The sequence below is a fragment of the Scleropages formosus genome, chromosome 2 (genome assembly GCF_900964775.1).
Source record: "Scleropages formosus chromosome 2, fSclFor1.1, whole genome shotgun sequence".
Lineage (NCBI taxonomy): Eukaryota > Metazoa > Chordata > Actinopteri > Osteoglossiformes > Osteoglossidae > Scleropages > Scleropages formosus.
In genome coordinates this window covers 20,402,010-20,429,877 of record NC_041807.1, presented here as the reverse complement: position 1 = coordinate 20,429,877, position 27,868 = coordinate 20,402,010, and the positions used below count along the sequence as shown (strand labels likewise).

Sequence of the window (27,868 nt, the reverse complement as noted above, 5' to 3'; positions counted from 1 at the left end):
AGAGCAGAAATTCTGGGGAATTTAAACTAAATTCTTAAGTACAGACTCTCACATCCTGTACTAAATATTTACCATAAATTACAAAGTTCCAACTCACAACATTGCTTTGCAGGCAGAACAAAGATGCTTGAATACTCTGTAAAGATGATTATGAAAAACAAAGCCTTATCTACTGTAGCATAATATTTGCCATTTTCCTCCTACTCTCAAGCTGTGAGGCTTTTCTGACTTTCTCGTGCATTCTATCACCTTTTTCTTTGATGAAGCAAATGTTCAAATATGCGTACAGAACAATGGTTCCTGTAAAATACTGTTATACAAGCAAAACAGCTAGATGACAAGAAGGTTCCCGTGTGGAACAGAAGGCACTGGGGATACCTGTCGTGTGTCAGTCCTTCTGCACGTGGCCTAAAGTCCCTGTAGTTTATTCTTACTGTACAATGCCTGTAAGGTATACCGTGACATCACTGAGACAGCACGTACAGAGCCACTGCCTAGCAATGAAAGGACCTGTGGTTCGAATCCTGCTCCCACTGTAGTACCCTTGACCAAGGTACTTACCCTGAATTAATGCAGTAAAAAATAATCTACTGTGTAAATAATCACAAGTAACTCAATAAAACAAACCTGCATAAGCTGCTTTGGAGAAAAAGATCGACTAAAGTAACGTTTCTGCTTCCTTCTGCACATTAGGAGGAGAATGTATTCGATGTCACCGACTTCTCTGGTGTAAACTGATATGAAGTTACTCTATTTCATCCGTTCCATAGGAAGTCTTGAAGAAAGGAGATTCAACAGAACCCATTCTTTGCCTGGCAGTGGCCAAGCACACACACATACCAGAATTTGTGCTACGCTAATTTTCTCCCTCTGTCCACTTTACACTAATAAGGTTCTGTTTGCTTTACTTGTGCTAACAGACGTGTCACTCCCTCAACAGAGCTGCCTTTAAGAGCATCTCACTGCTACCAGAGCATCTTTGGCCAAATAAGAGAACACTGAAACCAAGAGCCCATTTTTGATTGCTGGGAGTTTAAAGTCATTCGAGGGGAGCAAAGGCATCAGATTACATGATCACACATGAAGACAGGCACAGAACATGGTGTTTTTGAGAAATCTGTAACAACCAAGATGTCCATGCACCCAGCAATATTGTGCCGTTGAGGAAAGATCCCTGTAATGCCGACTAAAACAGACAAGATGCAGAACAGTTCCAGAGCTCCTTCAAGAACTTGCTCTTCGGCATGGTGACGCTGCTACAAGAAATGGTGGCGAGCAGGTCGCTGTGGTTCTCCATAGGGGCCTGCAGTCCTCCAGCACAGCCTGGCAGCAGATGGCACAGCTGCAGTTTATCACCTGTGTTTAGTAGCGCAAGGCGCAAACCTACTTAGCAGTTCACACACCCAAGACTGATTTGTGTGCTTTGGCTTGAGGACCCAGCTTCAAGCAAACAGTTAAGAGTCTGAGATCATCAAATTGTTCCACAATTACTGTTTGTCAAGACACTATTCAAGAAGTAGCTCTGCTCTTGGTCATACTCAAAGGAAAACAGGCTACTTGAATTTACAGGCCAGACTGTAGCAAGAAGTTAAAATACTGATGCCGGACTTTCAATAAACGAGATGTCTGGACTGTCCCTTGCGCAGAAGCAGCATTCTCAGCATCGTTGATAGATGAGAACAATAAGGGGGGGAGCTCGTGGAACTAGAAGACAGAGGGCACCAAATAGAGTGTAATGCCAAAAATAATTCATCATGCTCTAGCACAGGGTCTCAGGCAAAGACATCACTGTCATTTCTCCTCTGTCTGAATACCAGAGATGACATCAAGACTGGAGGGAGGGGCCAAGCGCTGGTAGGAATATTGAAGCGACTAGACAGCAAACGTCTCGGACAGACGTGTGCGCGAGGTCCCAGTGACAGAATGGAGTCGGGAATAAACAAGAAAACGCACTGTTGAATTACATCATAATGTGTCAGCGCTGACATGCACTGGCAAATGAGCACTTATGCAAACACAGTATAACAGATTCATCTTCACTCTTCAAATAGCACAACCCAAGAAACAGTTTGGTAAGTGAGAACGGGAAGGGGAGGGGGCGACCGACGGAAGAAAGGAGGAATGAGTGAAAACGTTTCTTTTCCCAGAAACACAAGATCATTATGCAAATGGTGACTTTTTAAAAACAGGAAGACAATACTTGTCAGTGTGGAAAAATGGAATTTGCCCAGGGCCTTATCAAAAAGGCGGAAGCTGTTAGTTTGTGCATTTTCAAGAAGAATAGGAAAGGAAGCAACTGTTCAAAAAAGGACAGGGGATAAAAAAGGGAGCAGTTTGGCTTATGCAAAAACAACATGCAGTCAATATGCGTGAGTGAAAAACAAAGGGCCGACAAGCAAGCCTGCTCTGGATTCGTGGAGGGGGGTATAAAAAGGAGCAATGTGACAAACAAAAGCGGATTACAGCAGCGATCCCCTTGGAAAGGAAACCCTGACAGCCTTCGCATCCCGCTGGTACTCAGCCCATGTGCACAGCAGTGCTAGGCAGTGTGTTAGAACACACAACCTTCCATGGTCAAAGCAGGAAGAAACAAAGCCCTTGGTGTGTTTGCTATTACATTTGGTCCCTGGTTACAATACATCAAACAAAACTAATCCCTCCCTGGGCTTGCAAAACAACCAAACGACCAGCAATGAGGGACACGTAGCATTGGGCCATGAGGATTATTTACACGGCCCCCTAATAATCAGAGAGAGAAACTGGAAGGAAATGTCAAACAGTTTTGGAAGTGGTCAGTTAGGCAGATATGAGGGGAGACCATCTTGTGAAAAACAATGCATGATGGCACTGTTGGGATTGTTCACACACCAATTTTGATACTTTTAAAGTGCAAATCCTGCACTGCCACTTCCCACCTTCAGCTCCTGGGCCACCTCCACATGGTTGTCGTAGACCAGAACATTTGCCACGAGGTCTGTGCCGCTGGCCACGTTCACACTGCCTTCAAGGGCCTCTGGCTTCACAAATACATTCAAGAGAGGGTGGGCACACCTGGTCCCATCCCACACCTGGAGAAGAGCAAGAACAAAAAAAAAAAAAAAAAAAAAAAAAAAAAAAAAAACTTCACTGTGTGCTGCTGTGTCAACAGAGCAGAGTCCCGCATCTCTTACTCTGCTCATGTTCTCTACTTATTTATGCGTTAACTTTGAATGAATTTAGCGAAAGACAGGTCTAATTTGTATCTATACCAAGTAATACGGCAGGACTAGCCTGAAACAGGCACCTCGGTGATGTACTCTTGTGTGGAAAGGCAAACAGAGCAGAACTGGCCTGACATTAACTGCATTTAGTCCATCTAAATGTCACAATGTCATGGGCTTAAGATGCAAAAGGCTAACAACCCGTCTGTTCTCCCTCCGCAGTCAGGCTGTTGTGAGGCTTCAACGTCGTGGACAGGCAAAATGAATCGGACTGATGCGTAACAAGGCCTTAATTAAAGGCGATAGGAGCAAATATAAGTTGCTTGTGTCTCCCCAGGGCTCGGCCACCGACCTCCTGTCCCAGCAGAGCCGCAGCGCCAACAGAGCAAGCTCCAACAAAACACTATGTGCAGGTACCTTCAGTAAAGTGCAGCTGCCATCCATCTTGGCCTTGGCCAGGAGCTGACACGTGAGGTCAAAGTACATGCTGGGCTGGACGTGGGCTAGCTGCACAGTCGATGGGGCTGCCAAGAGGGCCTGGTTGGTGGCCCACTGGCGTAACCTCTCCACAGTCTGCTTGTCCTGCTCTGAGAAGTGGAAGTTTCTGCTCGAGGTGCAGGGAACGATGGGGGTGCCCACACTGCCATCGAAAGTCAGGACCGAGAAGCCGAGGCTCGTCACCACATTCACAGAGCCATTGAAAAACTGCACCTGTGGAGGGACGGGTGGTCAGAAGTTACCCACAATGCAATCAGAGCTGAGATCCTACAAAAGCCCAATTCCATGTATGAGCCAAGGCCAGTGAATTAGGGAGTATTTTTGCTGAAAAAGTGCATCTTTTGAAGGGAAAAGGAATGAGAGAGGTGGTAATGAATTAACTACAATGCAGCCTGAGTCAGTTGTTGTTTACAAAAGCCCAATTACAGAGCAACTGCTTGTGTGCAACACAAACAAATTATAGGCTCTTTAAACATGCTTCTGAAAGGTCAGAATCTGCAAAAGTACCCCCAAAAAAGAGAAACACCAAAGGTATGTCTTCAAATGGACAATGAAGAACAGGTCACTGCTACTTACCTTAAAACAGATCGATCAAAAGAGACCAAAAAGAAAAGCTTTACAAGAAGAGCATCAGAGGCATTAACCAAATCAAGAAGAGCTCTTCTGTACAGTGTTTCTATAAGCCAGAACCACAAATTGTCCTATTACTCCCCTTCTCCCAAGCCATGACCCAGCATGTCCTTGCATTCAATAAGTTACTTAATTTTTTGAAGTATTTTTTTTTTTAAATGGCACCATCCTGAAAGCCTGAACTTTGTTTTATATCAACTCTGTTAGGGTCTTTTAAATGTTCATTTACTTGTTAGTCGCTACAAACATCTCTACTCATGGAATGAAATGGTATGGCCAGAACAAATCACAACATGAAGGGAGAGCTATTTAAGGCTGCATTGCCTTCACTCTGTGCAGACGAATGATGTCGCCGTTTTTGAATACTTTCGGATGTTCCTCCACTTTCTCGCTGAATACGGAGCAGCCTATCTTTACACTGGATTCGTCTGTGATCTTCAGAGTGGAGCAGTAATCTGGAAGAGACAGGATTGAACTACTGTTATCTACACACCCTCAGCATTTGTTCTGGTGAAGCATTCAGTTCTGTCATGCACAAGATGAAAAGCTCTTCTGAACAATGGACGTCCATACATAAAAACGGTTCAGCTGTTACACAACAAGCAGCACAAGTTTTTACATTTTTTTGCACGGCACTCTATATTTCTCTGAGCATCAAATTGGGAGGAGCGAACACAGACACAATCATCCGCTGCACACGCTGTGAGCCGCCCACTTCTTTTCGTTTCATGGGCTACCTGCTTCACTGAGTGACACGACAGGCTTGAAGGAGACGTGTATTTGCCCAACCACAGCCCTACAGGTTCCTGCCAAAATCACCACAGGTGCTGCTCAAACCAACTTCAGAATTGGACTGGACTCACCTACCCACTGGGGCCATGTGGTCCTGGAAGTGACCACGTGTGAAGCTGAGCTGCTTGAACGTTGGATTTTGTGTTTGCAATAACAACAAGCACAAATAAACAATTATAAAGCGAAAATGGCACATCGGCCCCCATGGCACACAATGAGCAAAGAATGACAAGGCCTTCATGGTATGATTGCAAATAACAGCCCCGAGAAGAACACCACAAAATAATAATCCGAACAAATAAAAAATAAATAAATAAATAAAAATTGGTGTGGGTATCGGGATTTGTCTATCCTCTGTCTTATGCCCCTACTTGAACGATGAACCTCCGTGCAGCAAGCGCTAGGGAACAAACTAGGTTTGCTTGAGACTTTCACGTCTGCAGCTGTCTCTCCTTCTCTCAACGTAATAAATAAATTGTACTTGTGCTGAGAGGTACGTTGCTTTGGACAAAAGCGTCTGCTAAATTAATAAATGTAAACAAAAACCCATAACAGTCTTCTCAAAGACACATAACTACGAAATTCTGAGAACCGTGTTCTTTACTCCTAATGCGTCTATTTAAATCAAGTCCTGGTGAGGCTTCAACGGCTTTGTCTCATGCTTGGATCCTTTTTGTGAACCTTCACCTGAGACTGGGCATCAGCTCAGGAGATGTGGGTTGGCACTAAAGGAACGTGGAGCAACGTGTATTGTCCAGCACACAACCGTCATAGAGGCTGACCGTGAAACAGCTAGACTAGGACCCTGGGCCAGCTGTAGAGCACACAACGATTTACAGATGTGTCACCAGCGAATCTCCAGAGCGCATCAATATTTCAAGCCTGAGAAGAACGCCTGCCATAAAGGAACACGCCCACAGAGTTCAGCCAGCTTTAATGCATTATTTATGGATGCAATAAAATGCCTTGCTTCACATTAGTTACACATGCAAAGCCATGGAGTCAAAGTGAATGCTAAGGCAGGGCAACCATTTAAACTGAACAATAATGACATGTAACCACAAACATTAGCAAGAAGTTCACATTTAATGGATGAGATTAAAGAAAATAAAAGGCGCCATTGGCAACCTGTTGTCAATAATAAAAGCTATCGGTCTAGCATTTCCACTGCAGCTCTAATTCATTTCACAGTTTGAATCGGCATAATAAATCACAGCACTGTGTTAGTGCCTCCAGAAAAAGAATATATGTACAGATACACACGGGCACACACACAGAGATACAAACAAATACACTGAGAAGCCAACGTCAATGCTGAAGCACAAGTCAGGGCATTTCCTTTGGAGGAAATTAATAAATATCACTGACAGCTACTCGTGGGGAGAAAGCGATTCACAAGCTCATTTGATTAAATGCTTGACAGCAGGCAGAGTTTAAAAAGGGATTAGACAAGCAGAGAAGAAATCAATGAGACTCACTGAGGAACAATGCAAAATGAAAGGAGTAAAATAATAGGAACAATTGAATTTGGCAAATAATGAGGGAGGGGAAAAAAAAAAAAAAAAAGACTTCAGCCACATCCAATTCACAGTGCGCTAATAACAGTAACAATCAATTGTTTTTTGCTTCTGAAAATTATGATATGAGAAAATAGGAGCCAGAACAAACGGAAGGAAGTAGATTAGAGTTCCGTGAAGTCGTAGCAGTCGTGCGAGACACCCCTTTGTCCATGTGGTCTCATTAGCCTACTTATCGACAGTTTTCTGAGCCTCCATAGGGATATTTCACAGGGCCTCCAAGACCCGAATGGAGCAGACCCAGGATTAAATTACGTTAAATGATAAGCAACGGTTTGAGCTTCTGTGCTGTGAAACAGAACCCACAGCATCAAATGAACGTGCGCCGTCATGCGTTGAGACGAATACAGGCAGCAGTGATGTTCGGGCAGTTTAAACTGCTCTCTTTAATAGCAGCGCAGAATCAGGCAGCACTGCTGCTCTCCATCCCTTCTGTTCTGCAAACATGTGTGGCAGTGAAGGGTCTGCTAGATCCAAAGGGGCATCACTACTGAATCTGTTCAAACGCAAGGCTTTCATTCACATTATAGGGATGGCAGCAGCAATCAAATTGTGGTGATGTCCCTCTCATCTCCACCTGCCTTCTTCAGTTCAGCTTCAGACGGGTACATGTATGGAAAACTGGCTGCCCCCACAAAGGCGTGTCGCTGCCATCTGCACGCCACCACGTGTCAGCCCACCAAGGGCCACGTATGTCGTAGCAACTGGCAGCACTTAGTGGACAAGTCCTCGCCCATCCCTGGGCCGAAGGCTCTTGACACGAAACAACCTCCAATCCACCCTTCAGTAGCTCTTTCCCCTCACCTTCTCTCTCTCTCACACACACACACACACACACACACACACACACACACACACGATAAGATGGAGACACAAATCAGCACTGAGAATTCGGAAATTGGACAACTGCATTAACACATATTTGCATTTACTGTAGAACCTCATTTTATTATATAATTTCATATGTGCTTGAGCAACACTGCAGGGGATGGTTTAAATCAAGGGACCAAAAACAAAGCCATGGACTCGGGGCTGCTGCCCACACCCTTCTCTGTACGTCTGAGGAATGGAGGACTAGGGGAGAGAGGAGCAGCTCTGACAACTCGCCCACAGATATGCATTAGTCTCATTTGTGTTGTGTTTCCGCTCCTCACTTGCAGCGGGTGAACAGCTGATGGTCTCGTGGACGCAGGCAGCCTGAGGGTCACACACATGTTCTCAAAGTGTCCACCGCTATCCAAGGTGTAGGTCGGCAGCTCTGATTACCACATGCAGTTCTCCACCCAACCATTGCTGTACAGTGCCATCACTTCTTCATGAATTATTTACAAAGCAAGAACCGGTAGCAAATATAGAGAAGAGTCTGTACTGAAGCCATTACTGAAACTGCTCGGTTGTGTGTGTGTGTGAGAAAGAGAGATAAGTCTGACATAGAACATCCCAGTACTCCTCTGAGACAAAACTGACATCTCTGCATGTTGTCGTCATGCACAACACGGGGAACCTTTTGCTTGACCATTGGTGCTGCTGAAAAACAAGGGGGAAAAGTGACAAAGGAAAAAATTCTAATGATGAAGGGAACTGCAGTTAAAGGTCTCAGTTTACCAGCTACAGCAAACATCTGCCCACTGTTCTGCATAGCTCCGCCTGACAGAAACTAACGTGTGATCAATAATATGAAAGTATTAAGGCAGGAAAAAGCACCTTTATGTTTTTTCTATGGCTGATGGGGAGGCGCAGGTGAAAGAATGATCAGGCTGTGGTCAGCACACACACGCTCGCTCGCTCACTCACTCCCACAAGCACACAAACTTACTGACTGCATCTGCACATTGTAAAAGGACCGACTCCTCCACCTGATGAAGAGCTACTTCATGCCGTAGCTGCAAAAGTGGTAATCCATGCATGGTACAGAATAGGAGCAGGAGGAGATGGACCTGGCCCTGCTACGTAGGAAACCACAGATGGAGCGAATCTGACAGGAGCAACGGCATAACAGGGGGGACAAAAACACACTCTGGGAATTTGCCTAATTATGGTTGAGTGGCACACAAAAGGCAGAGTGAAAATGTGCCACAGAAAGCACCGTCTCTCTGCGTGCAATAAACTGTAGCCAGAAAGCCTTGTTCCTGTAAACAAAGGGATGAGAAGGAGAGAAAGCCTATCACACTTTGCTTTTCAGAAAAACGTGAAAGAACAATACAGGCGTGTTGAACACCAAATGCCTTTGTCGCACAAAGACACCCGCATACACACACAAGCCATCCGATTTGTCTGGGATGTTCCACCTGTAAAGGCGGTCCACTGGGGACATGGCAAAACGGTGAGACTGTGCTTCTTCCAGCAGATGGCACTGTGAAACCTGCACTGACATTCACACAAATGGTGACAAAACCAAGGACACAAGAACAGTTAAAAATTGTTCAGCACAGTTGCTATTTATCACATGAAATAAAAGAGAATGTTGCGCACGGCTCTGCAAATGTACATTAAACCAGGACGAAACTTACAGCCATTAACTTGTCAATTTACACCAAGTGACAAAGGAAACACCGATAAACAGATCACTCAGTCGCCAAACCCCTGAAAGCAATGGTGGTACATCGCTGCAAACTAAAGTTGATATGCTCTTTAAGCAAAGTTTCCTCTCATTCTGTGGTCATTTAGATTTTATCCAAGCAGTGAGTGACAGGCGTTCAGGGTATGGACAGGACACTTTCCAACCTGGGAAACTCCGAGAATGACACGGAGGGACCGTGCGGTGCCGTTTGTGTCTCCAGGACTGACCGTTCCCTTTCATGTGTTCCAAGGACAGGGTAGTTGAGCACTAGCCGGAACAACATCACAAGCAGCCCAGGAAAATAGGCAAGTCTCTAGAGACCACATCCCCCTCAAACCCCCCTTCCTTCGGTAGCTGTACTGTATAGCCACGAGGTCCAATTTATTCTTGCATCCTGTGGTCTGCTGTCTGAATCACGCTGCGAGAACTGAAGGTTTATTCGGTTTATTCTCTTGTTTATCCTGTGTTTTTTTCCCCCCCTTTTGTATCTTAACAGGAGTCTGGATATGGACGCTCTTCTATTCTTTAAAACCATCAATAATGACCTCAGATGTTATTCATTATGTGGAGTCAAGAAAACGCTCTGATGAAGGAGGCAATGACCTACTTCACTCTGATGTACCGCCCTTATTAAACTCAGTATTAAAACTGAGTCTACATTTGGGAAGCTGATTTGAGATGTACATTTAGTTCCATCTCCTGCATGGTGCTGATTAATGCAAGTGCCCAATTAAACTTTGACACCAGAAACTTCCAGACACATTATTAATGAAGAGGCCACCTGGAGGATAGAGGATGACATCTGCTAATACTTTCTCCGCAAGAGCAGCCTTTTCAGTGTCAGTCTTGCACATGTGTGACCACGGAAGGTCTTTGGGATTGACAGATTTAAAGTTAAAATGGTTAGCCTTCTCACTGTCCCCAACTTCTAAAAACAATAAATGCATAACTTCCCAAATAAGTGTAACTGGGAATCAAGAAGCACCTGAAATACAGCTGGTGGGCAGAGGTCATGCAAAACACCTGTTTTCCACACAGAGGGGTTCTGGAGTGTCAACCTCACTCCTAGTTAAGGGCAGCTGTGTTAAAAAGTTGGTTACAAGGCCATCAGGAGAACGGTTTTGACTTGACTGCAACACAGGTCCTTTTTCCAGTTCAGTGGAGGACACAAGTACAGGAGGGACTGAACAGTGCTGCCCATCAGCTTCGCCAGCAGAGCTTCATTCTCAGCCAGTGGCTCTGCTTACATGTCCAATTACCTTCTGGTCCTTCTGGTTGTTATAATCCACTAAGAGGTCTACAAGATCCATCCTGAAGGATTCTGCATCAACACAGAATGGAAAATTTAATCTTCAACCCACTGTGGTGTCGTACCGAAGAGTGGTGCAATGCAGGCAAAAAGGCACACTCTGGAGTTCAGAGAAAAAGCTTCAGAGGATTCTAGTCCGTTTTTCTAATTAAATCTACAGCAGCATATGGATGAGGAAAATGAGTAAATGATTCGAGCAGGCCGTGCTTGTCTGCGTTGATGTGCGCTTTGATGCTGAAGTACAACTGCGCTGCTTTCAAGCGCCTGAGGAGGACACGTTTAAAGTGTGCAAAACAGAATCCATCCGGAACACAGGGTGCCACAGAGAGGGAGAGAGTGAGAGTGTGTGTGTGTGAGAGAGAGAGAGAGAGAGGGAAAGAAACACACTCACCGGTCCCTTTAGTCCGAAACGGCTGCTTAAAGAAGGTCACCACGCCGTAGATGTTGACTATCATGCCAGGTTTTAAGTCCTTCAGTGGTGTATAGGTGTACTTTGGCTTTGGGTTCTACAGAAGGAGAAACGGAGCAGCTTTTTTTTTTTTCATGATTTACCCCTTTAGACATAAGTTCCACCACCATGTCTCATTTTGCACCCCCAAAGCACAGCTCCATGGCAGTTCTTAGGGGGGGGGGGGGGGGACGGACACAACACTAATGCCACCATGCTTATATGTCAGAAAATGTCACGCCACTGCTCTCTAACATGGAATGAGCAGCAATCGGAGGGCTTCCTCAGCCACCGCCCACTAGGCCACAGTGACAATGACACTCGGTGACAGACTCTGCAGCACTAGTGCTTTTCCAAGTTTGCTCAGGAAATGTATGTTCCAGCACTGGAGACATTTCATCATACTTGTTTACCCTTTTGTCCTACATGAGGAAGGCAAATCACTATTTTTATTGTGCTACTGCTGTAAACAGCACTGCTACAACTGAACATGGACTGTTAAAATAGTCCATTACTCTATGTGTTGTTGCAATCTTGCTGTTTAAATGCACTTCTAAATGCTATCACACTTTTATGAGGTGCAACCATTCCTCCCGGTAAGGGCATGTGCACAATGAATGCATCAAACAACAAACGGATGGAAATTAAATTTAAATAAGCAGATGCAGTAAGCAGCCTCTGAGTGTTACTGGCTCCAGTGTCAAAAGGAACATGTTGCAGCTGGGGGGGGGGGGTTTGCTGTGGATGAGCGATTCATTAGCGGGAACTGCACTACTTCACAAAACGCAGCTGCCCCAGAAAGTCCAGTAAATAAGTGAGTCTGACCTCAGAGGTGGACACAGTCGTCCCTGTGGAGTTGGTGGACGTGCTGGTCGTGAGGCCAGGGGTGGGGGTAGAGCCTGGAAACACCTGACATAAAGAGCACACGTCTCAACCAGGATTCTTAATTCAATTAGTACAACTGGCAGAAGACATTAATTCAAGGTTTTGTGAACATGACTTGGATTGCAAAAGCCTGTCAAATATACAGCGCAGGCATCAAATTTCTTAAAATGAAACTACAGAAATCTAAACTGTTAAAATTACATACGCAGATGAAAAGAAAAAGCATTATAGCGCAACAACAACTTTAAAAACTGTCTCTTTCGATCTAACATGTTCCTCTAAATAAGTAAAACGATCATGTCAGGAGTCTTTAAAGTGGCAAATCTGACAATGCAAACCCATCAGTTTTCTGCAGGCTGAAAAAAGCACAGAAGGTAAAAACACAGACAGGTGAGAGGGCTACACAGAACAGCCTGGGCATAGAGTCAGGTCACTAACGTAAACATGGGCTTCCCCTCCAGCTAGCTGCAGATAACAGGAATGGAGGCCGTCTTTAATGGCGGTGGGAGACCTGCCGATCGTGAACCCCGTCAGGACTACCACATCCTGGGAAATGCGGGAAGAGAACATCGACACATTTGCACATGTTCATACGTTCCTGTTTTCAACAAGAAGTCCTACTCAAGAAATCATTTCCAGCATATTTTCATAGTAAGAGATACAGGGTCTCCCCCATTGTAAGTGTTTGTCACTGACCAGACTGTACACTTTCCCTTAAGCAAAGAAGCATTCAGCAAGGAGGGAACAACTTTAATCAAGAAAAGCCACATTAGTAATACCATGTGTAAAATCTAGACTGAAACAGGCAATGACACCCAAATTCTACTATAATTAAACACCAGTTTAAGAGAAAGAGATGATGGTGAGTGATAGTATAGTGAGTCAATCAAGAGGAGCACCTGTACAAAGTGTATGGAATGAATCACAAATTCAGCCGTGTCATCTCAGACAGACGGTACTGAATCGTTTACTGGGCAGTAACAAACAACCACTACACTTAATGTGGAGCTGTGTGCTCAGGAACAATGCACTATGGCCACCTGTGTCATATCTCAGTAGTCCTTTTTATAGAACTTTCAAAAAATTCTTATTCATTTCAGACCACACAGTAGCAAATTCCATGTGTAAGCAATAAATACTATACAAGTTCTTTCAATAACTATGTCCATAAATGAACCAGAGGGACAAATCCTGCATAAGAGGACATCCAGCCAGAAAAAGACAGCAACAAATAACACCTGACCCAGCCTTCTCTGAATGCGTTACAAAATGAGGTTCAGACTGATATCGGCATGCTGCATTATTCTATGTCCAGCCACTGCATCCTGCCGAGGGTAGCCAAGGTGTCTCAGAGCAGTGTGTTGTAGTGACACACTAGTACAGCTGAGAAAGGACTGGCAGGCAGGAACCCAGTATGCTTCAGTGGCTGCTCCAAAGACTGGAGGAGCACAGCTGCAGTGACGGTCCATCTGACAGGCGGATTTGCTGCTGCCTGTCACTGTCAACCAGACTGCTCATTTTGGAGGAAGTCACACACTGCAGGGCCTGTAACTTCCTTAAGCTCTTGCTAAAACAGGGGTGATGCAGTTTTGACCTTCAAGAAGCAGCTGGGTGTCTCAAGATTTGGGGCATAACAGTAGCAATTTGTTATAATAAAAGTCCCTGCATGGTCATGTTTAGCAGCTCAGTGAACTCTTATACATAAACAGCTCAGCTGATTGTTCTAGACACACCATTCTGAACTGCACTGGGGGAGATAAATAAAAATCAAAAACCAGGGGGTGGAGGAGCTGTCCAATTAGATCTTGAACAATACAAAATCGGTATGGCAAGAGAAACCCTTCAGGTGAAATCTGATACTCCGAAATTGAAATTGACCACCTCTGATAGAGTTCGCTGACACTCAGGCAAAGCCAGCAGTGGACTAGACCCCAGGAGGTTGGGGAGACTTTACCTCCTGCTGCACGGTCTCCAAGAACTCCTTGGCCAGTTTGCCAAAAAAGATGACATTGATGTCTGTGAGTCCGGGGGGCACATCGTGCTGCGGTTTGTGTTCTGAAACAGTGAGAGCAGCACATGCACACACAAGATGAAAACATGAATTCCACCCAAATAGAATGGTATCACACGGCCTCCAGGCACCAGATCATATGGCTTTGACAGAAATGCTCAGAAGTGTTTCCCAGAAGGCTCTCTGTACACCCAGTCCTGCCTGGCTACAAAGAGGCTCCTCCGATGACACTCCGACCTGAGACACTGCTAACTGCAGCAAGGGTGATGTATTTTAATGAGATTCATAAAAGTTCTTCGCAATTATCACTGTGGAAAGGGACAGTTTGTTAAAAGACTTCTAAAAGACCTTGCAATCAGCACACCTCCAAGGTCTGAAATCTGTCCTTTCAGACTGCTAGTTTACTGGAATAAAAATGGTAAGTGTGGCATGCAGGACAAAGTTAGAAAGAAGGTTACTATTTAACAATGTGTGTGTGCTATTCCAGCTGGTTTACTAATATGTTAAAAGAGGGTGTAATTCCCAAAATATCATGAATCATGACCACAGTTTTCAGTTACAGGCTTTTCAGCATTTTCCCCAACCACAATTTTACCATAAAATCCATATGACAACATTACAGCCTAGTTCACAGCCCTGTTTTACATGGTTGTAATATAAAGAAAGATGAATTAAAATGTACAAATACCAGTAGTGTGAAATGTGAAACCAATCATTCTGTGTCTAAACTGTACCTTGTATCACAGTCTTCAAAATATAGTTATCTTTGTCCAAGTCCACTAAAGGGCACTTCTGAATAACTTTCCCCTAGAAGAAGGAAATATTAATCCCAGGTTATTCTGTACTTCTTGGCTGACCTCAGGTGAACAATACATCAGCTTCCAGGTAGTCCAGAGGTCAGCAGCACACTCACTTTAACAAACTTGTGTGTGCAGATGGAGCTGAGAGTCAGCTGTGGGATGAAGATCCTCTGCAGGTGAGCAGGAACCTGTGGCCCAGCATTTGCAGCTGCATCAACAACACGGATCTGCATCTCACCAGTGACCTCTGAAACACAGAAAAAAGGGAGTCAAAAACAGGAGATAGTTATACCCAAGACATTAGAAGAATAAAATCATGAGTTAATTCGTGATGCAGATTACATGCAAAATATATATGTTTTAAAAAAATCACATGCAATCCATTAAATACATTAACATGGACATTAAAACTATGAATGAAAAGTATATATGAATAAATACACATACATGTATAAATGCATTGGGAGGAAGTTGTTACCCAGCTATTTATGACAACTTTCCTAAGTAAAGCCCTCAAAATGTACTGTTGCACTTTGGGAGTAAAGCTTTGTTTGTAACTGGATCATCTCTGCTAAGACAACTGATGTCGCAAAGCAGGAGAGTACACACAAGTTTCTCAAAAAAAAAAAAAAAAAAAAAAAAAAAAAATTACAGAAAACATATTGCCAGCGCTCCACATCCTCAGTGTTTACCACATGTCATCATTCCCAGCGAAGGTGTCATTGCCTCATTGGAAGGAACTTCTTCCAAAAATACAGAGCACCTGCTTTTTTCCCCAAATTCTCCAAGAATCCAATGGAACTGAGCAGACTCATTAGCATATATATACTAATTAACAAAAACAGGATGCTTGGTCTGCAGGTGAAAGCAAAAGCAGAATGCCAGTAATCAGTAAGCAGTAGTGACCCTACCAGCCACCAAAATCCTCAGCTATAGAATTTGGAGACAATAAGAATAATATTACCATATTACCATGAATAAATGTATTAGAAAAGATGGAAACCGTGACATAAAGAAGGAATTTGTAAAATACAATATGTACAAACGGTCAAGCTAAAAAGTATGTAAATAACTTTGCATTAATTAGTATAGTATCTGCACAATGTAATTCAGTTATTAGATTAATCCTTTCTTGCACAGAGCTTAAAGTTGTCTTCTCTCTCTTATATCCCTGAAAACATGACTTCCAGTCCAGTTTGCACAGAAACTGAAAGCAGAGGCACCAGTAAATAAGTGTAACCTATGAAACCTCACAAGTGACTGTGCTCCTATTAGAGGAGAGTAGAAGGGAAAAGAAACATTTCTGAAAATGTAAAATTTAACTCACAAGCAGAGTATCTCTTTTTTTTTTTTTTTTTTAAGTACTAGATGGTCACAACCCAGAATGGCCAAGCCCATCCCTGGAGGAACAAGTATGGCAATGTGTCGCAGGAACGTCCATAAAACCCTCAACTACTGCAGACTTCATCTTTTATGACTCCTCACAAATAATGTGTCCAGCTGTAGGCTAAACTCAGCTCAACTGTGGCAACAGGCAGTAAGGGCTCCAAGGAAGGAGCTCATCTAGCCCACAGAGAACTAGAGGAGGGTGGACCATGCAGACCTTGCAGAGAGGGAACAGTTCACCATGAGAAGAAACCACCGTATTCATTCCTCTGAAAACACAAATGAATTCTGGAACCATATCAAGATGTCATATGTTGCTCTACAAACAGTAGCTGTTACGGTGCCGTGCAATAAGATGTTAACACAGACAAAGAAGCTCTTTGGTTTGCAGCAGATCAGCAGCATGGTCAAGCAGCAGAACACAATTCCAACACATGTTCCTCTCATGTGCCCTGACATGTCCCCACCACAGTTCAGGCAGCATGGCAACCGTTCCAGATGAGTGTAATATGTATAGTGCTCACAGCTCTGCAGAGGGTGAACTAAGACCTGGATTCCATTTCTGTGACACATGTGCACAGGCTTTCACGGTGGGCTTGCCAGTCCTTGGAAGGAGACCGGAAGGGGAAAAGAAAATCAATGTTTTGGGTGACACGGCATGAATAAAACTAATTAATCCTGGAGAAAAAATACAGGTGTTCACAGTGATGTGGGAATTCGCTCATTAAGTCCTTATAGGACCACAATGCATTCAGAATTAAAAGTTGCATAAAGATTAAGGATGAATCCAAGACAGGTAAATGCTTGATAACACACAGACATGCAGGTTCTAAGAAGATAAAGAGAACATTTAGTGAGTCTCTCTTTACCCTTCACAGTGTGCTCAGCTGCTGTCAGTACTGAGGGTGTGCCAAGAATGCCAAATTGGCAGACTCTACAGGGACAGAGGATGGAGTTTATTCAATCTAATATCTGAGAAACCGTTAGAGGTGCGAGTCGCCATCAGCCAACCGCTCCAATGCAGACCATAAAACGTCCTGCGTACTGTCCGATCCCCTGGCCTCCAGCAGCACTGAGACAGTTACACTGCCGGCAGTTTAGACTTTATGAAAACGCCTTTCAAAAAGATAGAAGCCTAACAAAGAACAATACCTCCCTCCCCCATGCAGTTCTGTGTTATCTACAGAGGGCAAACAAACTTCTCTGTACCTTTCTTTTGAGCTAACTCCAGGCTGGGGACCACCAAGCCTTCACCCCTAGAAATAGAGAATTGGAAAGTCTGTGGAGTAATAGCATTGATATAAAGGCCCCTGAGTTGAAGGAGAATCCACACCAAGTGGGCTGCACGTTCAGGAAGGGAAGACTGTACCAAACCAGCCTTTGACAGAAGGCCCATAAAGTCCTACTAAGGATTCAGACACAGCTTCCCTTACGGCCACCTGTCAGCATCACTGTGCTGTTTGCTTGTTATAAACTTTCACTTTTCCTCTTTTTGTTCCTTTTCAATGCCTCGAAACCTGTCTGTGCCAATGCATTTCCAAACAGGAATCCCACAGTCAAAAACAACAGAGCAACTTTTATGCTATGGCCAGCACCTCTGGTAGATGGTCAACACACGCACACAGAAATGAAGATCTCCCGACAGCATACTACAGACAAGAACCGCTGGAACAGAACTGACATTGTTTCGCTTTGCTTCTATTCAAAACTATTGCAAGCAAAACCTGATTAGATAGGTGGAGAGGAGGATTTCCTTTCGTTTCCCACTGGTGTGATGATTTTGATGTTGTGAAGAAAAGGCAAAAATACATTTCCAGAAAAGGCTCCAAAAAAGGCTGGGTTAACTTTTTTCACACCAGTAAAGCTTTACACTAAAAGTGCTGTTCATAAATGCAGGGCTACAGGTATGTTCAGGTAGGGGAATCGGCTGGGTAAACATTCAGACCATCACTTTCCAGGCTCCACACTGCCAAGGCATCTCATCAAGCATAAAAGCACTTCTCAGGCTCAATCTGGAAAGTGATTACAGCCAGGCGGGCTTCTATTTCAGGCCGCAGAGTAATTAATGAGAACAATAAGGCTGCACTTTTCACGTGAGTCTGAGAAACAGCGATGGCAGGGGTATACACTCAGAGCAGAGAGGAGATCAATGTGTGGCCTTTATTAAAAACCCTCCCATTGAAGGTACTGCAAGAATGGAATGAAGAAAAGAGCTGTTTCTGCAGCACACACATTTGCTCCTCATGACCCTGGAAAGAAACATCTCTAAATACCCTGGCTAACACTGATGGGCCCTTGGCTTCCTGGACTTTGTGCACAAATAAACACAAGTAGAAAGCTGACTAACTGCAGGGCAGGTGTCCACAGGGACAATGTCTCTGCACCTTCCTTATTGCCTCTACACCTCTGATGCAGAGTTCCTTCGCTTCTCAAACAGCTGCATTTCAAAATGTAATATTAGCATTATGAACGGATGCAATGCACTTTTCACAACAGGGTAGGGGAAAGCTGCGAGGCCCATAAGCAGTGCATTTCTTTTTAGGGTTCAAGTGTCATGACCTCAGGGAAGGAACATCAAGGAGGCAAAGCTGACTTATCACTTCAGTAGCTGGAAGTCTCAAGATGGAAGACAAAAAAAAAAAAAACCTTCTTGCTTTAGACAAACTGTGCAGCCCCCCCAAATCTTCTACCACAGAAAGAAGTTAAAAGCTGGAGGCCATGACAGACGGAGGTTATGAGAAACCACAGTGAGCGTACCACACTTCAACCAACATAAGAGAAATAAGAATTACGTTACCTTAAATGACACTGGGGGAATACTGGACATCAGCTGAAGGGGAAAAAAGAAACAATTTGTCCAATTTCCTTGTGAGATGGAGGTGTGATGTTGAGGCAGACACAGAGCTCATCAAAAGGATGAGTGAGGCCGATCCCTCCACCCAACTCGCAGACACGATGCCTCAATGAAAGCAGTAAATCAGAACTGGCTTCACAGTGCACTTTCATCTCTCTCTCCTAAAGCAAAGCAAACACTGAACCCATGGCTGTATGCCACCTCATGCAAAACTGGATATTAATGCCACCCCTGGCCACACCCACAGCCTTCCAAAAACTTCTACCAAACCTCATGAAAGCATCAACCTGCATTTGTCTGTGCAAGGACATACTACTGATACCAGGCAGGTACAACAACACCCAAGATAATGCATATGATCAAGACAGACACTGTTTATTAGGGTTTTCAAGACAAACTAGTTATGGGGGAGTTGTTAGGCAAGTCTGCTAAACTCTCTGGTGCTTCCTAAAGTTGCACAAAACAGTCAACTTGCAATCTGTTGCAAAAAAGATGAATAGAAATTAAATTGTTATACTGAGATAAATTATGTAATTATGCAAGGTGCACACTAAAGTAAGGCTAAAAAAAAGACTGCAAGGCTCAGAAGAGTTTAATAAGAACACTGCAGTGCACATCACCATATTTTCCCGTTAAGATATGAATACTGAGCAAACAAACTACTAAAGCAGAAGCAGTAAGAGCAATTACCAGAATATTAATGTGTAATAAAGACATGACAAAACACAGACCTGTATAGGCCACTAGCAGGAGAATGTGTTAGAAACTGTCTTCAATCATTTACATATTGTGGTTTTAATGAATGGCTTTTAGAATGGTCTTTTACAGTCACAGATTATTGACAGTAATCTTAAGGAAGTTGACTGTAAATGGTCATTAATTAAGCCATAACAACAACTCAGGATGGCAGGGAAATAAAAACATAGGGACTAATGCTGTCATTTCAATCATCAGGCAACACAGAATATGCATTCTAAAAAGCCACGAATAAAATAATCGTGAAATACCTTAAAACACAGTGAACAAATAAAACAGTAAGCAAAGTCCTTCTGAAAACACGCAGTATGAGATAACAATGTTAAGGACCGTTTTTATTGTAACTTAATTTCCAATCACCCCAGTTTTACATAATTTACAATATGTAAAATATGTGGCACTTAAATGACTTTAAAGTTAAGAATATAGTGTAAACTCTTAAAGACTGAAATATATGTAGCTCAAGGCAAGCCAAAAGATCTTCTACAGAGAAAATGGAAATATAAAACCAACTTTTAAACTGATAATTTTAACACATACTTCTACATGCCATTATCGTCACTCATCTTGTCCAAGAGTTCCAATGTTTTTCTGGGGGGGGGGGGAAACAAGCGCCATGGTGTGAAAAGTTGGCAATGAAAGTGTTGATGACGTGCTTTATGGAACTGCTCCTCCTGTGCTGCCATCCCGATACAGGGGGTCACGTTCACCTCTGAACTGAACTCATGGCACGGTACTGGTCCTGTACACCTAAGGTGTAAATTTAACGCAAACGAATTCTGCCTGATGAATTCAAGCTAAGGATTCTCTGAAAATATGCTGTCCTAAGGGATGGTGTATTTGGCCTTTGAAGTAGGAAACTCTGCAGAAACTGGAGGAAATTAACCTAGGCAGGAATGGATGCTCTGCGCCACATGTAGGAAAATAGCGTATGGAAACCATTCTTACACACCACCAGATTCTCTCTGCACTTCAGAAACAGAGTAAAACGGCCTCGAAGATTCCTGAAATTTACTTTATCATTTAAAAAACACAATCTAATTACGTTACACATTTGCATCTTGAAGAGAATTACATCATGTCTTGCTGATTTCATAAGCAATTTTTTAATCAAATTCAACAAGCCATGAAAAAAACATACCAGTCACTCAATTATCACTGAAATAATTGTAATTATTGCTTCATAATCCTTACAGCTAAAATAAAATATCAAAACAACAAAATGCTTCAGGTAGCCAATTTCTACAAATGGTTTTACGTGCCAGTACAGGGTTTAAAAAGCACTTACATATGTTAAATAATAATGAATAGTAAATCTCTGCGCAAACGAAAGTGGGCTCGGAGAAAAGCTAAAAGCAATAATAAAAAAATTAATAAAAATGCACTGGACACAGAACAAAGGCTGCATTCAGGAAATCCCCTTAGGGAACTGGGACAGAAAAAAAAAAAAAAAAAAAAACGCATCTTGTCAAAGACGTTAACTGTCTTTTTTGCATTTGTGCCACGTGCTGTTCCAGGACTCCCGTTTCTCCCTTCATTTCCATAATCTGTGCCTGGGACTTGAAAAGGCCCCAAAAATAGGCCCTGAAAAGATGCGCGGAAGGTGATGCTGTCCGAGCCAGCGGGCTTTTGTTCTGGAGAGCGGGGATGTGCCTGGCTGAGGTGGCGTTTACGAAAGCCTCCTACGCACTACGAAAGTCTCCTTCCTCCTGCACTCCTCACTGCAGCTCCTACTGCTGTTAATCCACGCTCTTTTTCCTCTATCCCACGCTCATGCTGAGGATGGCAGCGCTTCTTTCACCTGCCATGCCAGCTGGTTCTTATCTCAAGAGCAATTTCCAGCATGATCAAAACAGACATGTCTGGAAACAACCTCTGCCTCATAACATATGCCTTCAAAAAAAAAAAATAAAAAAATTATAGGGCAAATTACAGAGTAAGGTTGCATCTTCGGCCCTAACTGCTTGATATGAATATTAAAAATAAGCATGTAGGTTTAAACATTGTAGAAAAAGAAAACTGGAACCCCCACACTGTGGTGAGATGACAGGGGATCACATGCAGTGACTTACACCAGTAATCCTACCAAAGCGGCACATTAAACAAACTTGCAAGTGAAAATGAGATAACACTGTGCTAGGATTGAGACTTATAAATATTCCTACAGGCCCCTGCCAGGCACCGCCGCTGCTGTAAATTGCAGTCGTTGGACCATAGCATGGGGAAATGCACATAGAGAACTAATTGGCTTGTGATGTGGGAAGAAAAGACAAACAAAAACAAAAGGACAATACGCTGATGGTGCTGGTGCAGGATATCATTATTTCTCTCTCAGCCAAATTATAACTTTTTACGGTTTAATGTTCGCAAATCCACACTCCACCCTCCCCCCATCCCCCCAAATTAGAGGGCATTTGGATAAAAGAAGAGCAAGAAAAGTTATTATTCAACACTCACACCTTCTATTATGTGACATGAAAGTAAAGCTAAATTTAAAAAATCTAAATACAAAAGACCCTAATCAAGGTACACCGATGATTTATAACAGTGATACCCAATTTCAAATGTGAATTTCTAACACCAATTACCTTCACCTTATCTGGCTGGAATATTCAAGCAGTTCAGTGAATGGCAGTAATTGTGTGTGCATTGCTAGAGATCTACTGATTCCATTTAATTCAGTGTAGTCCTAGCTGTGATGAAATCAACATTGGCAACTCTTGGAAGAGCCTGGGGACTGCAGAGCTCCCTAAAGGGCACTGGTCATTTCAATGCAGCCTCTGAGCCACATGGCTCACAGCAGCCAAAGCAAACCTTAGAGTGAGAGTCTCTTTGGAAAATGCAGTTTGTACAAAGTGCATGGTGCCCACGCACAACACATAGTAAGCCAAAAATAAAAAAAAAACAGAAAAACACAAAAGCCAGTTTGTAATAGCCAAGGACAGACAAAATGATTACAGCTAATTGTGCATGATTCACGTAATTACTGGGACACAAGGCATTTTTAGAAGGTTCAATTAAACGTCTACCGACGGGTGGCAGTGGTGTCAGCCCTTTCTTCCCCTAGCTGCGGTTCATTTTTCTGTCCCCCTGTTGTCCACCTACAACCCCACCCCCATCCACTTACACATCTATTGACACAGTCCACTTGAGGACTTAGCAATGCCACACCCCCAAGGGCCTGGAGGACTTGGGATACTGAATGCAGTAAAAGGTAGGGCAACATGTAAGGACACTACAGGCAAAAAGGGCTTTTAGGTGCACAAAGAGCCTAAGAACATCCCTTCATCACAAAGATGTAAAAGGCAGCGACCAAAATAGCTAGAGAAGCACCAGTAGAGCATTTCATATGTATGTTGCTTGGTCATAACTCACAGAGAGACAATTCAGGAGACAGTTTCATGTAATAATGAACACTAAAATGGAAAGGGGGGCACGGTGGCGCAGTGGGTTGGACCGGGTCCTGCTCTCCAGTGGGTCTGGCGTTTGAGTCCCGCTTGGGGTGCCTTGCGACGGACTGGCGTCCCGTCCTGGGTGTGTCCCTTCCCCCTCCGGCCTTACGCCCTGTGTTGCCGGGTAGGCTCCGGTTCCCTGTGACCCCGTATGGGACAAGCGGTTCAGAAAGTGTGTGTTTTGTGTGTGTGAGAACACTAAAATGTACGCCCAATAACACAATAGATGATGCACTCCAACAGACAGAAAGGACACAAATCTAAATGCATGAATGCACAAAAAAAATACAGTAAACAAAAGGCTCACTCCACACTTGTGTCTGGTGACAAAGGTCCCTTCAGACATCTCAGGTTCAAACAGTTTATTAAAATAAAAAAAAAAAGTAGCTAAGTGCAGATCATAGAAGTTCTACAAAAAAGGACTACCCTGCAGCAACACCAGCTTTAGCCCTAGTTATATCTGGCACTGAAAACACTGATAAATTCTGAATTTGCTAATGAAGCCAGAAATATTTCAGAGACGTGGGGAGTAAAAAGCCAGTGCTCCTTTTTGAAGACATGAAGCTACGCACAATGATACAAATCCTCCAAGCGATAAAACCAAACCGCTTTTTACTCCCTAATCGGTTGTGTTATTAACCTAGTATTGCTTCTGGATATTTCATAACTGATTCTTCTCTATGGCAGTAATTCAGTACCACCATTACTGGGGATCCATTTAGAAAAACAGAATAAAAAACACACAGCGGTAATAAATACCTTCTTCAGTGGACTTCTGTCACCTTTGAGATACAGTACAAGCCAGTTGCAGAGGGGAAAAAGTGACATGGACAAAAAACCACAAGGACAATGTTATGTATCTCAGGAGGTCCACAGCGCAAGGAGGGTCTGATTTAAAATTACAATCCGTTGTCAAGCCCCCGCAAAGTGCAGGCTGACAAGCTGAAAGCGCAATTACTCCCGCGCACTGGAGGGGATTAAAACAGACAAACTGCACCGCTCTGAGAGGTACCCCTAGGAGAGGCACGACTTTAGCTACGGCCTCATCAAACACAGTATGATCACGACAGCCACCTCTCAACAACATGTCATCAGCACCATGGGATTATCACAAAGAGAAATCTTAACAGAAAAGCTCTACTAATATACAGCAAGTAACAGTGGTTAAACACAAAGACAAGTTAGCTATGTTACCTGCTCTATACCAATAAGGGGAAAGCTGCCCCCAAGTTGTCAGAAGGGTCATGAGAAAAACAAGGGTTTCCAGCCAGCTCTATGAATGGGAGAAAAGTTCCTCTGAACAAAAGCTGTGTGATTAGTGTAATTATTGCATCCAAAGATCAAAACATATAAATATGAAATTTACCCATCCTAAGAGCCTGCCCAAGGCAGGGTCTCAAAAGCATCAGACATGAGGCAGGATACACTCTTGGAAGATACTCTAGTCCATCACAGGGCAATCACACACGCATTCATTCACTCACACATGCACACGCTTAGGGGTGATTTAATCGCCAGTCAGACTAAAATCCACATTTTTGGATTGTGGAAGGAAACCAGAGCACCTGGAGGAAACATGAACATGCAAGTTACAGACAGAATGAGTCGGATTTGAACACGCAACACAGGAAAAGTGAAGCAGCTGCACTATTCAGTGTGGCACAAGGCTGATGTAAATACAGAAAAAATGTGATCTAAAAATTTCCCAGAAAGTCTTAAAGACATAAAAGCCTCATGTATCACACTGTTAATAACGTGGCTTAACATGAAGAAAACCCATAATTAAGTTAATATGATATCAATGTTTGTAATTGCATGTTGATTCCAAGGAGGAAGTGGGTGGTACTGACAAGTAAGCTGGGCCCAGAAGATGAAAACAAACAGACCTTCAACTTCTTTTCCCTGAATGCGTTCAAAGATGTCTTCAGATTTCCACAGATAAAAGAATAGGTGCCTTTCAAAACCACGGTCTGCCCACCTCTGCGGTTATAAGATAGCCCTATTTCAGACTTAATGAGAAAATTAAAAAAGAAAAAACTTCCTCACCAAGGTGACCTCACCCAACCGTGGCCACTGACTTTGATTCCCCAATAAGTGAAAATATTTGTTGAGAAAAAGATACTTTCAAAATTTTGATATTGTTCACATGTGTTTCTCATCCAACGCAGCAGCCACCACAGCACAACTCAGCCTAAACAGCCAGGCTAAACTCTGGACACAAGACCAAGCCACAGTAAACCAACAACATGCAACTAAACAATGGACCTCCATGAGTTGCACAGACATAATACATCACCTGCAGTTTCCTCAATTATCGTTTACTATTTGTTTTGTTGTGCTTGTAGCTACGGTATAATTGTTCTAATAACACTAAACTGTTATAGTGCTTTAGTTTAATGAGACAGAAGGTGGTGGTTATAGCAGTAACCTTGCTATGAAGGTTGTTGGCTCAAATCCCAACTCCTGCTGCAGTACCCTTGATAACGCTACTTATCCTAAATTGAAACAGAAAACTCACTGATTATTACATGAGGGTTGACTCAAAAGTTGAGGCTCAATGTACATGTATCCTGTGGTTAGCACAGTAAGTAGTGCTGCTGTCTCACAGCAGCTGGGTGGTGTGAGAGGACATGGGTTTGATCCCTGCTCAGTCTGTGTGGAGTTTGCATGTTCTCCCTGTGTCTGTGTGGGTTTCCTCCCACAGTCCAAAGACATGCTGCTCAGGTTCACCCATAGTGTGTGAGTGTGTTCCACTGATGTATGAATGAGTCACCCATTGGAAGTAGTGTACAATACTAGAAGTCAGTCACCCTGGCTGAATAAGGTGTGGGCTGATAACAGTACATACTTTGCTGGAAGTTACTTTAGAGAAAAACATCTGCTAAAACAAAGTAATGCCTGGGTTGTGATGGGAGCCGATGAATGTTAAGGCCTAATGATTCTACACATGGAGGGTGTGGTGGCGCAGTGGGTTTGACCGGGTCCTGGTCTCCGGTGGGTCTGGGGTTCGAGTCCCACTTGGGTTGCCTTGCGATGGACTGGTGTCCCGTCCTGGGTGTGTCCCCTCCCCCTCTAGCCTTTTGCCCTGTGTTGCCAGGTTAGGCTCCGGCTCCCCGCGACCCCATATCTGAGTCAATGAATTTTGCAGGGAAGAATACTTTCATCTGATGAAGATGAAAAAGAAAATGATGACTGGTGGTGCCTTGAAGACAATGTCAAAAATATACTGCAGCACATTTCTGAGAAGTTTCTGGAGCACTACAAGAAGTGTAAATAAAGCAGGAGGAAGGAAGGTACTCTGAAAAGGAATAGGTCACCAAACTCAAGGAATGACAATTCAGTAACTCTTACACCCTTAAATACAGACAATATATCTGAATTATAAGAGCAGGGTATATACGGATAATAAGCTCAGAGTATACATTCAGGTTACATACACTCTGTATAAAAAATAGACTGAAAGGCTGGTTATGTATATTGAATACAGCACCAGTGAAAAGACAGTGGGGACTCACTGTTGGAAACCAGCAAATTGCATTGCCATTGATTGCCCAGCTGTACTCACACGCCAGTGCTGTATTTTAACGTTTTTTTTAACATTCTTTAAATTCTATATATATCCAGGTATATAGCGCACTAGTACTAGTCTAGTAGACTAGTAGTATATATAGTGTATATATAGACTGAATATATATAGTAAGGAGTAGTAGTAAGTCTAGCAGATGCTGTGTGCGAAATCGGAAATGACGTCTCACCTCGCTTGCTCGGAGACACACAGGCTGTACGTAGTACACAGAAGAGGAACACGCTCAGAAATTAAAGACGATTTCCACTATGCTGGGCAGGCAGTGTGTGTTAAAAATTAAAAAGTTAAAAATTAAGTTTATTTAGTGTTGCGTAGTTCAGTCCGGACTGCGGGCTCAACTATGTCTATGTCTGACGAAAATAGCGTCACTGACACGAAAACTTCTGAGTTCTTACAGTTATCGACCAAAACAATATTAATTCTTCTTACTGAGTGTCGTCTCGTTACATTAAATAACACAATGTGTAACTGCCGCCATTCCCACAACTTCCACCAGGCAATTACCTTCTTCTTCCCTCTCTCTTTTCGAACAGTCAATTCCAGGGGCAAAGTTCGTCCTGGCTCTGCGCATGCGCTACCCTTTGCCTTCCTGTTCCACGCATGCGCAGACTTCTTATCATTATAAAATGGTTGATGTTCTGGTTTAGTTTGTTATCTACGCTGTTTTTTTTTTTATGGAGATTTTCTCTCTTACTCATATGGTTGATAAATTTACCCATCTTGCCCACTCGCGTTATTAGAACCACTTATAAGAAGTCTTCCAAACGTTTGTAATTAAAATGTTTATGTTTGATTGGATTGTAGTGGGACCAGCCTGGTACTACAGCCGAAGTGAATTCTTCTGTAATTTTTAAATACCACTAAATATAGCTTTATAAACTAAAACCAAAACTTAGAACTAACTGAGTATGTTTTCTTAATTGTCTAATAGTTCTGAACTAATAAAAAAGAAGAAAATAATGGATGGATGAACAAAAATGAAAAACTGAAAATTACAGTGTAAATCAATAATTGATGTGATTAACAATCCAGTGCAATAGTCTGAATGTAATAAGAAATAAAATGAGTCTATTGTGATAAAGACTTATGCTACGAGGTTTCTTGTTCTCCCAAATCTAGTTCTC

General features: G+C 43.1%; 1 protein-coding gene across 3 annotated transcripts in view; it reads right to left on the bottom strand.

Annotated features, from left to right (window-relative positions):
* The window catches only part of pot1 (protection of telomeres 1 homolog), a 36,241-nt gene extending 8,929 nt beyond the window's left edge, over window positions 1–27,312 (bottom strand). The window contains exons 1-11 of one of the 3 annotated variants that reach the window (XM_029248073.1): window positions 26,914–27,298; window positions 18,894–18,926; window positions 14,824–14,957; window positions 14,645–14,717; window positions 13,854–13,954; window positions 12,338–12,445; window positions 11,840–11,923; window positions 10,958–11,072; window positions 4,653–4,783; window positions 3,618–3,911; window positions 2,916–3,068 (exon numbers count right to left, since the gene is read on the bottom strand). In XM_029248073.1, the coding sequence (XP_029103906.1) occupies window positions 2,916–3,068; window positions 3,618–3,911; window positions 4,653–4,783; window positions 10,958–11,072; window positions 11,840–11,923; window positions 12,338–12,445; window positions 13,854–13,954; window positions 14,645–14,717; window positions 14,824–14,943 (1,179 nt within the window). In that variant the 5' untranslated portion in view covers window positions 14,944–14,957; window positions 18,894–18,926; window positions 26,914–27,298. Of the gene's footprint in view, window positions 1–2,915; window positions 3,069–3,617; window positions 3,912–4,652; window positions 4,784–10,957; window positions 11,073–11,839; window positions 11,924–12,337; window positions 12,446–13,853; window positions 13,955–14,644; window positions 14,718–14,823; window positions 14,958–18,893; window positions 18,927–26,913 lie in introns of all 3 variants that reach the window. The other 2 variants (XM_029248074.1, XM_029248072.1) reach the window with 2 other exon arrangements.
* Window positions 27,313–27,868: the final 556 nt, after the last annotated feature.